The following is a 16,765-nucleotide window of genomic DNA, read 5'->3' on the forward strand; positions in this document are numbered from 1 at the left end:
AGTCTACCACACTAGTGATAAAATGACGCAGATAAGTTAGAAATAAGTTGCAAATGTCAATCTGAATGGAGATTTTCAAGTTCAGAACATTTGAAATTTTGGCGCCATATTTCTACATTATGTCCCTTTAATGAGTCACTGCAAATGATAAAATTGCTCTAACGTAGAACTACATGGAATCGCACCGTGTTCCCAGGGCCCATACAGGCCAGCTCTTTGGCACTAGGTCTGAAAACACACACAGTGAAATTTGAACCAACCTGAAAGAACATTTCAGCAAGATGGCTGTTTCATTTCATTTCATTTCTGTGAATACAATTCAGATAGAAAACATCGCATGAGCTTTATTGGCCAGGCGGGGATAGGAGCTTACATTGCCGAGGAATCCCAGCCTACAGGCCTACGTAGGACAGACTGGTGACCAATGATCAAAGTATTGTTTGCCCTTGTTAGGTGATTAGCACGGTGATGTTAAAGTTTGATTATGATGTTACAACAAAGAACATTCAATAAAGATTCTGTCATTGCTGTTGAGAAAAGACTCGATGGTGATTTCTGTGTATAATACATGTCTTCACCAAACAATTTCTTTCAGATATATCCACATTCACAACTATTCTGTGTCTCATGATCACGTCAAGGAGGGAGCTAGTGTCAGACGTAGGTATCAAACACCGGATCATCCGGGGAAAGGGTTGTGCATTAATTCCAAGAAGCTTTGATTTCTGTATCAAAGTGACTTGATAATTTGATATAGTCAAAACCACACTACCGGCTTGAGATGAATGCCGTACAAGGCAATGGCTGCATTTGTAAATCTCCACCGATCACTTTTCAGAGCGGGCTGTTTGTCCTCGGCCTCGTTGATATTCAAATCTTTCCAATTTCAGTCCCTATACAATAATTGTCGGCAACAGTCTCCACTGCACCTGATGCTTGAAACATCAGAGGCGAATTGAATCCCCTCTTTGACATTTCACTTCAATGCTATAATAAAAGGCGATGGTTGTAGCTGAAGGTGAGTCAAGCCTTCGTACGCGTGTTGATTACTCGAGTACCGAACACGCCAAGTTATTTTCAGAACGACTGAGGCCGAGGTGATGCCTTTATAACAAACTACTCACCAGCCAAGGACACTATTTTCTTTTGTTTGTTTTGTACTGCTCTCACTATTGCACGTACATCGGAAGTTGGTGAATTGTGTCCCGCAATTTTACCACAGTGTAATTTTCATCGGTTGACCGAACTTCATCAGTTGTGATGAAGCTTTGCACTTTCAGTGATGAGTTACCACATCTGTAAAGTGTAGTGGTCCTACCAATGACGCTATATAAGATTCATATAAAGCCCTTGGTCCTACAAATTATATCAGTGAAGTAATCAAGAAGTTAATTACTAAACGAGGCAAATAGCGAAAACAATCAAACCAAACAAAAGCCAGGACCATATCAGAATTATTGAATGTTCGAACCCTTTATCTTTGTGATTCACTGACTTTGGTTGCTGCACTCACATCATCACGCACTAGTAGCAGATTCAGACTTTGAATTATGCAGCTTGGCAGAAGCCCTAAGACTTGAATTTTGTCGAGATTTGAACCAATAAGTTTCTAATCGAAGAGGAGGATTGCCAAACTGTGGCTCACTAATTATAAAAATAACGTTACACATGTACAAATCCAGACTTGAAGGTAGGCAGCATGGAAGCAGCCCTGGTTCTGGTCATAGGTTGAGGAATCTGTGTTCGTATGAGGGCGGTAAGATTCATACATTTGTGCTTGTGTTGATTTGCCCAGACCGTTCCTGAGCAAAAGCGTGTGGGAACGCCACCTGTCGTTACTGCTATATAACGCATGCAATTGGAGAAACCTCAGTGTGAGACCATCACTACTTTGATGGTCAACATGGCGGCGCCCATGCGAAGTCTATCGCAAATTTTCATCAGAAGATCCCAGCCTCTGGCATGTGTCCAAAGGAAGTACAGCAGCACAAGGAAGGATGACGGCACCTTGTGTCAGCCAGAACTGGCCGTAACGTCCGACGGGCGGACGATCGTTTGCTATCACCCGTCCAAACCGTTTCCGTACGAACACACGAAGCCGCTTCCGCCCTTGGACCATATGAGCTTGGAGGTATACTAGTATTTGACGTTACGCATCAGAGATGGTTCAAAAATTACATTAGTGCATATTGCTTTAAATATCTGAAATCTAGTTCACCACACCGTCCTACCTATATATGCTTAACATCGGTTGATCCAACATAGTTTATCCGTGTCACCAGATGTCGCTGCCCCCCTCCCCCGTTTACATACCAAATTGATCATTCATCCATACGCGACATGCTATTGCAACGTAATACAGCTATTATAATCATTTAAAAGAATAGGAAACACCTGGCCGATGTTACAAGCTTTTGTCGATCCTGAGTGGTCGTCTTGTGCAGTTTTGGGTGTATTTTACCAAGGAGCATTACCGTTCAAGTTTCTTGATTTTGCATGTATTGTTGCATGCAAAACTCCCATCTACATCCTATAGCTAAAATGTAGCAGAGTTATGTCTATTTATCTTACAACCTGGTAGAAATTTGTCACCTTTGTATCATGTGTATGCAATCCGTAAATGGTTTGTCATTATTTGTGATGTTGACAAATGTGTTCTTGCCGCCCTCAAAACTAAGGAAATATCATAACATTTGTGTTTCTATTGAAGGTAACTTTTGTTTTTCTTTCACAGGCTGGAGCCAGCCAAGAAGACATCTTGAAGTTGACATTCAAGGAGCAGACCAAGGAACATCTTTCAGGTCCTGACAATAAGAAACTTGAACAGATGTTCTTTATACATGAGAACAAGTGGTGGGGCTCCAGCAAAGTGCGTCTACGGAAGTCCAATGAACCTAAAGACAGGGAAACAGAACTATGGCAGCCCCCAAAGGACCAGTGATGTACAGCCAAGTTGGACACAGTAGTTACCAAGGCTATGTACTATGTAGACAAATCTCTAACATACAATATGCATTGGGGAGCCTCTGCTAAACTGGGTTGAGGTTTTACCGTCACCGTTTCAACTTTTGTGGACGTGGCCAGATTTCAGCCAATCACCTACATGTATATGCTTTCTTTCTGTAAAGCCAATTCACTTATTGGCTCATTAGATGCCATGCCCACAATCAGCCTAGTTTAAAAGGCTGTGTAGACGAAGTTTGATCTGTGTTCTGTTGAAGATAACACTAGCAGTTGCTGTTTTCTACCAAGCAGTCAGTTCTACCAGTGCACCTGAGTTTATATTGCCAACAGCTCTTTTCCAGTTCTCACCCTTCTCAGTCCTCTTTGATTAAGCTATCCTTAATAAATATGGTACCTGGATCAACCAGTCAATGGCAGAAAATAAGGAATAAAATATCTATGACAAAATAAGATGAATTACTCCATACTGGATGTAATGTTGTGTCCATTAAATGCATCTTAACTGAACTATTGGTATTTGGTACCATATGGCAATCCCTGTTTTGCTTACATTTTTCAATTTCACCTACCAAGCTGGCGTTCCAATCAAGCTGGGACATATTAGAACACATACGGCCTCAGAAAACAGTGCAAAAATAAAGCAACAGAAAATCAGCCCTCCATGTAGATCTGCCTGCTGGTAGTCTGTAATATTCCTTTCCCAGAAGTAACCTAATCCTCAAGAGTTTTGTTTCTTGTAAATTATCATCTTGCTTGAGCTTGCAACATAAACATTCAGACACAAGACATTTTCTGTGCAGTTTACACACTCTGTATTGTTTTAATGTTACTGCATTTCAAACATCATAAATACACCTAAGATTCTTCATTCTCTTGCACTTTTCACTTAGACTGCTGCTTTACAATTACAACTGTGTTTTTCCAAATATACTTCAGCAGCTTTCATTGAAATATCAACACATTTATGAACACCAATTCATTCCTTGGTTCATGGATGAAGAATTGATAGTATCACATTTCTGTTTGCTATGCCCGAGTAATAGGGTTAAAATATGAATTTTAGAACAACTGGTAGAAAACATGTTTTAGAATGCATTCCATGAAAAACAGTACATTTTGGGGGATCCTGGGGCTATTGAAAAAATGTTACCATAGAGTGAATATATGGCAATGGTAGACATGTAGGTGTAGTAACGCTATAAGGAATGCTGCTACTTTTCTATATAACATATTTGAGAGAAAAAACAGATAGCAAGCTCTTTATCGTTCGATAATTTACCTGGACATTTACCAGACACCCTAAAGTTCTCTTTTTCCAGATAAATGTTTTAAAAACTTCAAACTAAAATTTTCCCAAAGGATGGCCATAAGTTATTCCAAACCTGTAGATGTTATACTTCATTTTGTTTGGATAGCTGCCCTCTGCCTTTTGAAATGAGGAAGGTCCATGAACCAAAGAAAGAAACTAGCAATGACATCAAAATTTAAACCATCAATGTCAGATTTAACCTCTGAATCAACATCTGGTCTGTAAACTTGCACTTTGTCAACTACAAGTCAAATCTCTGATTTATATTTATACACATGTATTATATAAATGACCAACACCCAAACTATTTACAACATTTCAATGAGAAGACTGCACAATGTGACCTATAATACATTCACACATGTACAGAATTAGTCTGTAACAACGGGCATACAGGCATACATGCAAATTTCTCATCAGAAACACAATTCAGTTATTTCTGAGTAAAACTTGAAACTGTGTAAATCTTAGTCCTCAAACAATTTATGGTCTAGAGTGAATACAAAATTATGTGTGTGTGTATGTGTGTGTGCTATAGTAGGGAAGAAAACCTTTTGGACAACCATTATTCAGTGACAATCAAAACCATTTACATAAAAAGCAACACTCAAAAGAGGCCTTGTTCAAAAGAGCTGATTTAAGCAGATTTTCATACTTACATTTCAATTCAATATTATCAACACTTTTGTGTCATTTCTACCTGCAGCTCATTATAATGTTTTGTTTGGTTGACAACATAGAAATGTTTTAAATGTTCACAAAAAAGATATACTATGCCAAGTCAGCTTTCTACAGGTTATACATAAGCTGTTTCCTCTTCAAATCCTTTGTACTTCCCCCGTGACATCAGTTACCTGAAAATATAAAAGACAGAAATCAGCTCGTCTGTTTTTGAAACACACTTTTCACAGATCCAAATGGCAAACATAATATGTGAGCAGAAGCAGAATAGATGTTATTTGATTTTTTTTGTCTGATACATGTACATCATACAGTACATGTTATGTTGTCAACTTTCAAAAGATGACAAATCAATATGGAGTCAATTACAAAATAATATATGTATATTGACATCAATATATTTTATGTTTTGACAGATAACTTCTAAGCTGAACTTATCTTAACAGTTTCTATCGTGATCCTCAAATTTTTACAATTTCAGATGAACACTTCAATGTACTATTTTTGTTGTTTTACTTTTTCTTCACATCAAATACTGATTTGATAATTCAATAAGCATATCTTCTGTCCATGACATGATAATACAGGTTAGTAATGATATCTGTATGCCATGCAGGTGAAGACTCAGATTTCATGTAACAAACATTCTCAGAGTCAGATAAAGTACTTAATGATTAGTACCCAGAGATTGCTACGACAAAAACAAAAATACTCTCTTAAGTATACCTAACTAGAGAAGACCTTTCCAGAGTCGTCCTTTCCCTTGTACTTGGTCTTGCCATGGGTGAAGGGGAGGTACCTGTACTTGATCATGTGCTGAAACAAAAGTGGCAACATTTTTTAGGTTCAATTCTACCCGTATGAGCATGTTTCAAAGTTGTTGATAAATAATAGGATCAAATTTTTAGCAAGAATTATGCTTTGGGCCAAGATAAGAAGATTTTGTTATTTATGCTTGTATGAAGAGTGATTTCCCAGAGAATAGTCATGTCATGCATGTTGTAGATAAAATGTTAGCCTTTCAATCAGTGCAACACACACTTTATGGATGTATGTCAAACAGAATGTCAACACACTGGTGATGAAGAATAATTTAGTGTAAATTTGTTAGTCTCTTTTTCATCTTGTTTCTAAACTTGAGCCGACATTCATGTTGAAAGGTCATTGTAGACAGATCTAATTTTGTTCAGAAGTACTGATGGAGTTTTGAGATGGGCCCCTCACCTTGATTTGTCTCTTCATGGTGATGCAGAAGAGGATGATGAAGTACATCACCAGGATTGGCCAGAACACCGGCACATTGAACGCCTCGAAGAACGTGCAGGTCATGGCGATGACGATAGCTTTTGTACCTGAATACCTGGAAAAACACAATGTGACATCAATACATAACATGTTGGTAAAGGGGATTTGGAAAGCTCTGTTTGGATTCTTGTTTTGACAAATGTCACAGAAGGAAAAACAACTTACCATATATAAGAAGATGTGGGTGCTATATACCTACAGTGATACTGATAGCCCTACAATATATGCCTCACAATAGAAGTGGTAAAGTGGTCAGACTGCGTTCAAAGCACTACGTTTTTGTTAGTACTAATAGTAGAGCAATGCAGCTTCACTATGCCTCCTCTTCAAAGCACAGGATTGTAAACTCTAGTTTTGACATCCACATTCAAGTTTTCAAACCTGCTGTCACATAAAAAGTTTCACTATCGAAAACTTTCCATATTCCATGCAAAAAATTCTGAACTTACCAGAACTTGAACTCGGGTAACCTTCTGATGAAGGGTCTAAACTCCTCGCTGGACCGGGTAGGAAGTGACGGTCCATCCTCTGTAAAAACACAGATGTCGGTCAGTTGGGTCAGATTAACTTAAGGCACTGTACAAGTACATGTACATTACATAGATTAGAACAGATTGTAGCCAGAGGTTACTTCACAAAAATAGTTGCAAATCATTCTGTATCTGAGGACTTAGAGAAACATGTTGGTTATCAGTGTTACAAGCATATTCAGCACCCTTGCCTGGCAGTGACTTGATTTCTAGACAGACTGATATTTTGCTTAAACATATGAGAGGCTAAAAGCATGACATTACTTGTATATGCCAATCATCCTAAGCATTTGTCTGAATTTCAGACAACAACAAGTAGAACCATGCATAATAATAGCATAAAAGCCAAGTTGGGAACTCAAATCTCGTACTGATTTGCATCAACTAAGACCTTACTACAATACTGTTACAGCTCTATCAAAACGGTCAACTGTAATCTAAAGACCAATAAAGGTTTAATGATGAAAGAATGTCCCCTGACCATTGTCTTCCATGGAAGGGTCCACCTTGGGTGACAGGAAGGCGATGAACAGGTTGAGATAGTAGATCCCCAGGGCATATGTCACAATGTACCAACCCTGCAGACATGATACATATACTCAGGATTAGTCAGTATGTCACAAAAGGAACAAACACTGTATACAAACATTTGCAGTACAATAGTTTCTGCAGAAAAGACACTACCATTAATCCCTAGATTCTTAGAAAAAGTCCCACATTTAACAACTATGACATTATCATTTTTTTTGTAAATATGTGCCCACAGTTAATCACAAGTAGATGTATGGAGTAAACAGTAATCAGTAATGATGGTTAGTACAGTGATAACAACAGATGATACCTATTCTAAGATACTAATATGTGAAGAGTCATATGAACATTTTGTTACAACTTTTCAAGGTAAACCAGATACCAAAAGTGCTAGTACATTGTGGAATACAACATTGTAAATGCAGAAATATTCACGGTGGTTTCATGTTTGCATTTTTTGCAACGTTTTTCCTTCTATCTTCTGCTCGCGCTGCCTACAGCACTCCCTTTTTGCTTTGAACGTACTATACATTGTCTCAATATAATGAAATGTTTGAGGTACTTAAGCTTGCTATAGAGTAGTCTAGACATATGATAACTTACAAGACCCAATTTTTTTGAGGTCGCATTCATTCATTTCTCCATCCAAACTCCTGTATAGCACCATGGTAGGAAAGTAGAACTGTACTACATATTTACAGGGTAGAATTGGTTAGATCAGTGACAGTTGATCATGCCAGCCTGTCAAAGTCAAAAGCAGACAGTTCTGTCCATTTGTAGCTCCCTTGCTGAGTAACCAGTAAGTGGTCTCCGACTGGCGGTTTGTAGAACTACAATATATGACAATTACGGTACTGTAGATGCATTTCAGTTCGCAGGATGGCGCTACCGCAAACTCACAACCCCCCTGGACATTCCATATTCCGGCTACCTCGAAAATAAATCCCCGCGAACTTAAATGTAACTACAGTATACTGATACAACCCCACAACATGTACCTTTAGAAGGTAGACTCTGATGGCATATGAGACGAAGACAACGAGTGTGAAGATCCATCGGGCAGCTGTGTGCGGAGTGGACTTATCCAGCACTGACTGGTAGATCTGTGGTGAACAACAGTCATGTTTTAAGACAAGTGAAGGAATGGCTCCTTTCTTGAGCTTAAGATCCAAAGCACAGTCATGTAGGCATATTTTGGGATACACATAAAACTGCAGCAGACCTCCATGGAGTCCAATAACATCTGGACAGGTGGTCACCAAAGACAAGAGTTGTTATGCTTTTGTAAATGGGAAAAATTATCGAAATATTCTACAGAACCACCAAGAAGTGGTCACATTGGCAAGATGGTCCTTGGATCAAACCATCAAACCCTCCCCTACCTTAACTTAGCTTAAGATGATGTGTGGTTTTGTGATATGGAACTATAGTATACGTTATGGTGCAATTCAAATGTAAGAAATTTTGTATTATTTTGTCCGAATTAATTACCGGACTCCCTGTTGGACGTCCTATTACTAGAATAAAGGCATAATCCTCGGTCAAAATTCAAGTGTTTGATTTTGGCTTCGGAAGGCTTAGATTATGTTTCTCGCTGAAAAAGTCTAAATTCGTCACAGGTAACGTTAGAAAATGAAACTCAAAATTCCAACTTTCGCTTTGGTCAAAAAAGAAAATGTAGCAGAATAGCCTGGTGCTTGAGCATTTGTGCTGTAGGTCACTGACCCCATGTCAATGCCTGGTAGGGCAACTTTTCCAGGTGATGTTGTTCTAGATTGGTAGTAAATGAATTGGGCATTTACTATTTCTAGCAGTCTCCTCAGTGTATACAGGAAAGAGGCTTTATTGACAAAATAGAAGTACAGCTACTTTTGTATGACCAACTATGAACTACAAAGAGGATATGAGACAACCAACATAATCTACATATATCAGGGTTCTCACCAGGAATTTTGGCACAAAGTAGGGGATATCTTACTACTCTTTAGTCCAAAAAAGAGGACCAAATCTAATTAAACAAGAAGAAATGCTGGTTGAAACACAGCGTAGGGACACAAATAACAGCATTTTGGATACAAATCATGGCGCAGGAGCCCCTAAACTCAATTGCCCTGTGGAGAATATATGTTACATATGATATATGTTACAATATATGTTACGATATACAACCCTGACTGAGAATCTTGACAGACCTGTCCCAGCCGTGTGGAGGCCCTGGAGATGATGTTAGGCTGAGGCTTCAGTGAGTCGGCAGTTGTCATGTCTCCCATCTTGTGGTCTGTACAATGATAAAAGAGACAGGAAAGTCTTAAAATCCTTCTTTGTTTAGATCTAATATAAACCATCTGAACCTTTATCAAAATCAAATTTACCAAAATAGGCATGGAAGGTCAATGAAATGTACTCTGCCATTTGAATGATGCCTTGTGAAACAGTGATGGAAAATCATAACATCATGTTCCTCGGTGACGGTTTCCATAATTATCTATACTAAACAGATTTGTTTTACCAAGCTTATATCTACATACTGAGATAACAACATTTTGGTGATGATCTTCGCTATATTGTGGTTAACTTTACTGTGTACGGAAAACCAAAGGTACAAAATTGTAGATACACAAAATTATGATTCCCTCCCTCATCAATTTAGAATAGGATCGTGCAATATTGTCCATATGTCCAGAATTTAAGGTTACAAATATAAAACGACCACCAAAGACTCCATATCACGATGAAAGACGATTTTTAAGTACTAAGTTAAGGTTGCAAGATCCCATAATATATTCTGATGTTGATACGAGTTAAAATAATATAATGATACGTCATCGTTCCGAAAGGAATATCCGAAAGCCAGCCAGCAGGGAAGGGTGTGTTTGAACAAGCAGTTGTTATGGAAGAAAAACACACTCTGAACTCAACGTACCCGTCCAAAAACGTACTTCACGCATTCAGAGTAAACATAATCACAATTATATACACAATACTGTACACAAATCGGAAATTTCAGGCTACCTTTGGTGAAAACGTCTCGACTTGGCCACGTTGGAAGTATGACTGATGATCCGGCCGATATCACCTGACCAACCTCGGTGAGAATACTTCCGGGTCAACAGACGATGCCATTAGGACATGATGAACGGGGGTTCCCTTTCATTATTAGCTTGCTTCTCCAAGCAGAGGTTGGGTCGGGATGGTAGTGGCTGGATTTTAACCGCTCCCTCTCCTCAGTGCCGCGGATAGTAGTGGCCGGGATTTCTTGGAGAATGCTATCTTCATTCCGTTTCCTCGCGTTTGTTGGGCTAGGTGAAGGTGAACATTATGTAACTTCTTGTAATTGTTACCTTTCTAGTTCTTTTTGGAGTTGTAACCCCTTGAGGATAAAAAGTTATCATCATCATCTTCTCCGCATGTCAATGTTCGCTGAGGCGGGCCGTTATGTTGCAATTTAAACATAAGAAATTGTGTATCTATTTTTGTGCAAATTAATTACCGAACTCTTTGTCGGACGTCTTATCACTAGAAAAAGGGCGTAATCCTCAGTCAAATGGTTGACTTCGGCCTCGGAAGCCAAATGTATTTTTTTTGCTGTAAAACAAGCAAACAAACAAACAATAACATTATTAAATAAACACTGGTAGATAGACTCTAATGAAACTCAAAATTCCAACTTCAGAAACTTCGGGACAATTTGGGCTTGGTCTGGTACACGCTGGCTACCGTAAGAATTAAAAAAAAGACATGCAGTGTCGTGTATCTGGCTCGTTCTCATTTAAATGTAAAAAATGCTGTCGCCTGCCTTTGCGACATGATATGCTTGGAAGATTATCATAGCCACGGGTTGGATTTCACCCCATAAAAGTTTGCTGTCGCCTGAGAAGACACGAAGAATTCAAATAGTAGCCCCAAATGTAACAATTCAGTTCACAGAATGATTGTTCAACGGCAGGGAAACCAGCGACACAGGCCCTTTGCCCGATCGCGTCAGATCGCTGCTGTCACTGATCTTTAAGGCTGTGTGAGGTGGTTTATGCCTGTCGCTAAATTCGGTAACAAATGTTTTTAATACCACCACGAGTACGATGGTCGCCACGGTTATATTATCCACGTATAAGACTAGCTATAGAAAGTGACGCTGTACAGTTTTTCTGGCTTTCTAAAGAAACAAGACAGGGTTGTTGACTGCCATTTGTAGCCAAATGATGTAGTCAATAAGGTAAGTCATTTCGAAGAAAACACCGTTGTAACAAACGTTACCGGTAACGTTACCTGCCCTGCAATACATTACCAATGGGACCGAAAATAATAAGTCGCCATTGGTTAAAAGAGGATAGTTTCACTGAAAATAAAGCTGATTTATTAAAAAATGCCATTTTTTTTACATAGCAATGACAAGAAGTGATCTGTCAGCATCAATATCTTGTAGTGACAGCAGGTGTTGCTCAATCAAGCTAGACGCAGGTGCATCACACATCAGCCAGGTGTGTTCAAACTGGGAAGCGCTTTCGCGTGACCTCCGAAATAGGGTCAAGCGATTGGTTACAGTGATAAGGCATAGACGGCTGGACATTTTGGTAGGTCTCTTTGATCTCTTATTATGTGTTTTAGGATATTTTTTATCACGAAAAACAAGAAAGAAAATTCGTCGGGCAGGAATCGGCTTCGGATATGCACATGCATCACAAAGCTTCCGACAGACAAGGACGGCACCGGTCTGTATTCCCTGGTATTGTTTCAGCTATATGGGGTCATATGGTACCAATGTGATCGAACTACTGTACTCATTTTTGAGTATGTATTTTGCTCCATTGCATTGAGTGTGTGTCTGTTTACGTGTGTGTGTGTGTCTGTCTGTGTGTGTGTGTGTGTATGTATATGTGTGTGTGCCATTGTATTCCGTGGTCCTCTGCTCGCCTTTTAGTTGCCAATATGAATAATTTAGTGGTCCACATGGGGTGTACGCGGGGGGAGATCGATTGCGATACTTAAGCATTGATCAGATGATAGCTGAGAAACAACTGCTGCTCCGATCAGGGCTCTAGTCTATGGGATCCCGTGATAATCTCCTTAGTGATAGGTACATTGTACAATCGTTCATGAAAAAAGTTCGGCTACGTCGGGTGGGCACATCTTAAAAGCCACAGGAAAGGTCGGTCGGGCTGTACTTTGTTGCTGACGATGCCCTTTCGGACACCAGTAGGTGATACTTGCATCTGGCGTATGCACCGTGAACAAAGCCAAAGGATCCCCGGTGTTGCTGTTAATTCTTGCCCCCTTGTTCAAGTCCGAAAAAAATAACCTCCGTCTCTACCAGACTCCATCATTTGGTGGAAAATAGTAATCTCCAAGCAGATCCTACGTTGCCATAAGATAGTATCAAAACTGGCTAAGGAGTATAGCCAGCCAAAGGGAGTCAAATGGGTACCGGGGTTTGATACTATATATTACGCCACCGTGGATCTGCTTAAAGATTAGAAAAATAGTTAAAATTGGCCGGATAGACGGATATGCCAGGTGTTAGCTGGTAATAGAACGACTGTGTCCAACCTACAGTCTCTCGAGGGTCGTCATCTTACATCGGCTGGAAATTGAACACCTCAGGCATATGATTAATTCCAATCCAATATTTTTTCATCAAACCTATAGCGTCTCTGGTAAGGATAAACCCAACATACCAGCAGCAGCTTGAATTCATCAACTGGTTTCAAAGCTGTACACCTGCTAAAAGGTAGAGAAACTCTTTAAAATATGAATGAATATTTACGCTATTTTTGTCTCCTATCACTACACCTGTCACTGCATATTTCATGAGTAAGCCCGCCCATGTCCATCCATCAGTCAACTGTGACTGACAATTACAGTCGACAAATTTGACAAACCGTGTATTCTAAATTCCATCTGACAGACAAACGTACTATGCTGTCTATACGGAGATTATTTGCCGGGTGAGTATAGCCACCATGGTGGTTTTATTCACCAGCAGGGGCAACGGTTACCCACCACCCCACCCCCGCCCCCCGCGTACTGACTTTCATGACCCCATATTCTAATCTCCAAGCAGATCCTCCGGTGGCTTAAAACAGTAACATAAGCGGGGAAGGACTTCAGCCGGAAAAGGGGAAAATTGGCCTCCGCGGTGCCCCTCTGCCGGCTGAAGTCCTTTCCCAGCTTATGTTACTGTTTTATGCCACCAGAGGAATCTGCTTGGAGATTACCCGTATTCCACTTTTTGCCGAATTTTATTATCCATATACCTGTAGGAAGGCCTGTTGAATATTCCCATCTTACCCAGCTGCAAGATAAACGAACCTTGCGATACAAAACTCATCAACCTCTCCTTTTTGTTCCCACAGTTAAGACAACGTGACGGCATCAGATCAGAAGGACAGTTGCCCAAGTTTCACTTACAGCTGATCAAATGACACAGCTTGACATCACAGCTTATACGTTTACTGTTGGAATCTCTCCCTACCCAGCTGCAACATATACGAACCACGCGATACTTAAACTCATTAATGACCAACGCATCAGATCAGAATGGTGTCCGAGTTTCACTTACAGTAGATCAAATGATACAGCTTGCATGTCACAGCTTGTACGTTAACGTCCCGGAGACATTTAATTTTACATCTGTATAGTGCTGTCAGGACGGTGAGCAAAATGGCTGGCTGGTATAAGTTTCCTGTTCAAAGATCAAAGACTTTTGTGAATGTTCTTGCTGCCACTATGTTCCTTTTGATAGTCAACATGTGTGTGTTTTGGACAGATTTCAACCATGTTGTAAAATATGGGCACTACGGAGCAGCCACAGTTCCCAGCAAAATTGACGATCTGTTCATCCGGAGGACAGATCTGTCGTCACTTGCACACCGCCACATGTACAGATTCGTCTCCAGTTTAGAAGACAAGTGCAAAGGGAAGGATGTCTTCCTTGTCGTTGTTGTGACAAGCGCGCCTGCCCATGTTAAACGACGGAACGCCATTCGTAAAACCTGGGGGAATGAGACCATGTTCCCGCATGGCAACGTTAGGATACTCTTTGCTCTGGTACACAGCGACAATGCCCACTTGGAGACCTCCGTGCAGAGAGAGGTCCAGACACGCGGGGACATCATACAGGGGGATTTTCGGGACTCCTACAGGAACATGACCACAAAGACAGTCATGATTCTCAGATGGGCTGTTACGTTTTGCAGCGGTGCTAAATACGTTATGAAAACCGATGATGACATGTTTGTGAACATTAAGACACTGGTGTCCCATCTTCAGTCTTTAGAACTGGAAGTCAGAACGGATCTGTTTATGGGGGCTATCCAAACGGGTGTCCGCCCTGTCAGAAGGCCACGTAATGACAGGTATTACGTCTCGAAGGAGGATTTTAGCGATGACGTATACCCGGACTATCTCAGCGGAACAGGTTACGTCATGTCGATGGGTGCAGTAAGAAGACTTTACGTCACGGCGTTGATGACGTCATCCATGCCCATGGAGGATGTATACATGGGAATCTGCGCAGAAAGGGCGGGCATTGCACCACGGAGCCACAGGTATGGGGGTTGGACGTCAGAAACGTCTAACTGATCGACTTTCGCTTTAGCACATAAACTGCCTAATCTAGTCTAAAATCATCAAGGAGAAAAAAGCTGTACAAAATCAAACTCCAGTCGGAAAAACTATGCATTTTCGGTCTAGTTTTGAAAAGAAAACAATGGACATCGACCCACGAGAAGTGTAGCTTGAGATATAGAACATATTTGACGTAACAGTCTAACGTGCAGACATCTATCCATTCACTTAGTGGACTGAGAGACAACTTTTCATGTTAGTAATTAAATAAACCATGCATGTGTATTAACGCTATTCTGTCGGACGGTTAGTATTACATGTATACAAATTGCATGTACAAAAGTGTCATGGTGGGAAAAATGAAAAGGGATCCATTATTCATTGATCTTCATTTATCGCACTTCGTGAATTTTCACCCACTTTATACATGTCAACTTCCAATTAGCTTACGAGCAAGAATTTGCTATAGGCTTTTATTAGGATAAACGTGACCTTAACGACAACAGTCAAGTATTTGATTATTTCTCTCTTTTTTTTACTGAAAATTTTGTGTATGATCATCTCCCTTCCAGTGGTTTTACATTCCACCGGTTCGGCTTCACCGTGTGCACCCATCGTCAGATCGTGACTTCTCACCACTACAGCCCCACAGAACTGCTCACCATGTGGGACGCTCTCCAGAGGAGTCCGGAGTGTGGCTGGGTACGGGGCCACTTCTCAACCATCTACGCAAAGGCTGTCAACAGGCTTTCCATGATACTACCCTGTTTGTTCATAGGCTGTGGTGCCATGGAAGAATAACGAGCTTATAAATAGAAACTATGAAACGAAATAGAAGTTGCATGTTAAGTACACATGCGTTTTAAGACATGTCCATGTTTGTGGTCATATAGGTCCTAAGAAATAAAGTTCACACTTCTCAACCATGTACTTGCGTGTGTGCTCACTAGCAATACTGTATCACATAAATAGCAATGCAGATTAGATGGGTTTGGTCAAATTCAATCGGGGTCTGCCCTCCCCCTTTACACTTTAGACAGTCCTATGTTCTACAGGCCTCTCCGTAGCTGTCCTTGCCAAATTTCTCAAATACACCGTGTTCGACGAATTCCAAAAATGCTTCTAGTGGACATAACTCTGCATGGAGTTTGTCCTTGCAAAATTCCAACTTGTCCGTTACGTCTCTTCCCATGTGAACGAATCGAACAAAAGTCCTCTCAAGTGACGTCGCTGCTTGTTTTAATTCGAGTTTTCGCGGTTTCGTGAAGGTAGAGTTTTTCTCAAACGACGTCTGCTCTTCGTGATGATCTCGTTCCCACATCTCCATGACAACGTGTGACGCATAGGGCACCCACCGCGCATGCGTCAGTCCTAGTACGCTCAGCAATGGTGTCATGGTCATGTCGTGCCCGGAATACACGACAAACTTGGCAACGTTCGTCTGTTCCTCCACAATTCTTACCATTCGTCTTGCTATAGTGCTGAGAAGAGGTTGAATCGCAAGACGCGAATAATTATTGAATGGCTCCCGTCTTTGCTCCTCATTTTGGTTGACAAATTTGAGTATATTCCGCGCATGCTCTCTCTGCAAGCATGATCGTGCATGCGTAGTACACGGAAGTTCCAGCCTATTACACACGTGACCAAATAAAGCGTCTATAATCTTATATCGAATGTTACCAACTTTGCTGTCGAGAGTCTTTGCGACGGTTTCTAACGCGGATACGAACTCAATGTCCTCATGAAACTGTTTGGCATCAACAGACTTAAATTGCTTCATATACTCATTTCTTAATGGACAGCGACAGCTTGCGCCACAAAACAGTACGTGATTTTCTTGGTGTACTCTTATCTTCGATAAGTCCTCCTGCAGTACGCCATA

The 16,765-nt window shown here is 40.6% G+C and overlaps 3 protein-coding genes across 7 annotated transcripts; 2 read left to right on the forward strand and 1 right to left on the reverse strand.

Annotated features, from left to right (window-relative positions):
* Nucleotides 1-1,852: 1,852 nt before the first annotated feature.
* Nucleotides 1,853-3,471, forward strand: LOC118430144 (39S ribosomal protein L42, mitochondrial-like). The gene is made up of 2 exons (XM_035840854.1): nt 1,853-2,131; nt 2,735-3,471. The coding sequence occupies exons 1-2, from the start codon at nt 1,853-1,855 to the stop codon at nt 2,939-2,941; spliced, it is 486 nt and encodes a 161-aa protein (XP_035696747.1). The 3' UTR covers nt 2,942-3,471.
* Nucleotides 3,472-3,757: 286 nt separating this feature from the next.
* Nucleotides 3,758-10,519, reverse strand: LOC118430381 (protein RER1-like). Of its 3 annotated transcripts, none has more exons than XM_035841235.1 (8): nt 10,333-10,519; nt 9,513-9,598; nt 8,319-8,423; nt 7,271-7,367; nt 6,709-6,787; nt 6,179-6,314; nt 5,681-5,770; nt 3,758-5,127 (listed from the first exon to the last, which is right to left on the reverse strand). In XM_035841235.1, exons 2-7 carry the CDS (start codon nt 9,588-9,590, stop codon nt 5,681-5,683), a joined length of 585 nt encoding a protein of 194 aa, XP_035697128.1. In that variant the 5' UTR covers nt 9,591-9,598; nt 10,333-10,519; the 3' UTR covers nt 3,758-5,127. The 3 variants fall into 3 exon arrangements, with proteins under 3 accessions (XP_035697128.1, XP_035697125.1, XP_035697126.1); XM_035841232.1 differs by having other exon boundaries at nt 3,768-5,127; nt 5,696-5,770; XM_035841233.1 differs by having other exon boundaries at nt 3,768-5,127; nt 5,686-5,770.
* A 1,215-nt stretch (nt 10,520-11,734) lies between these two features.
* On the forward strand, nt 11,735-15,806 carry LOC118430354 (beta-1,3-galactosyltransferase 1-like). Of its 3 annotated transcripts, none has more exons than XM_035841193.1 (3): nt 11,735-11,891; nt 13,671-14,864; nt 15,456-15,806. In XM_035841193.1, exons 2-3 carry the CDS (start codon nt 13,978-13,980, stop codon nt 15,682-15,684), a joined length of 1,116 nt encoding a protein of 371 aa, XP_035697086.1. In that variant the 5' UTR covers nt 11,735-11,891; nt 13,671-13,977; the 3' UTR covers nt 15,685-15,806. The 3 variants fall into 3 exon arrangements, with proteins under 3 accessions (XP_035697086.1, XP_035697087.1, XP_035697088.1); XM_035841194.1 differs by having other exon boundaries at nt 11,853-12,029; XM_035841195.1 differs by lacking the exon at nt 11,735-11,891 and adding an exon at nt 13,118-13,262.
* Nucleotides 15,807-16,765: the final 959 nt, after the last annotated feature.

This window comes from Branchiostoma floridae, chromosome 14 (genome assembly GCF_000003815.2).
Source record: "Branchiostoma floridae strain S238N-H82 chromosome 14, Bfl_VNyyK, whole genome shotgun sequence".
NCBI lineage: Eukaryota > Metazoa > Chordata > Leptocardii > Amphioxiformes > Branchiostomatidae > Branchiostoma > Branchiostoma floridae.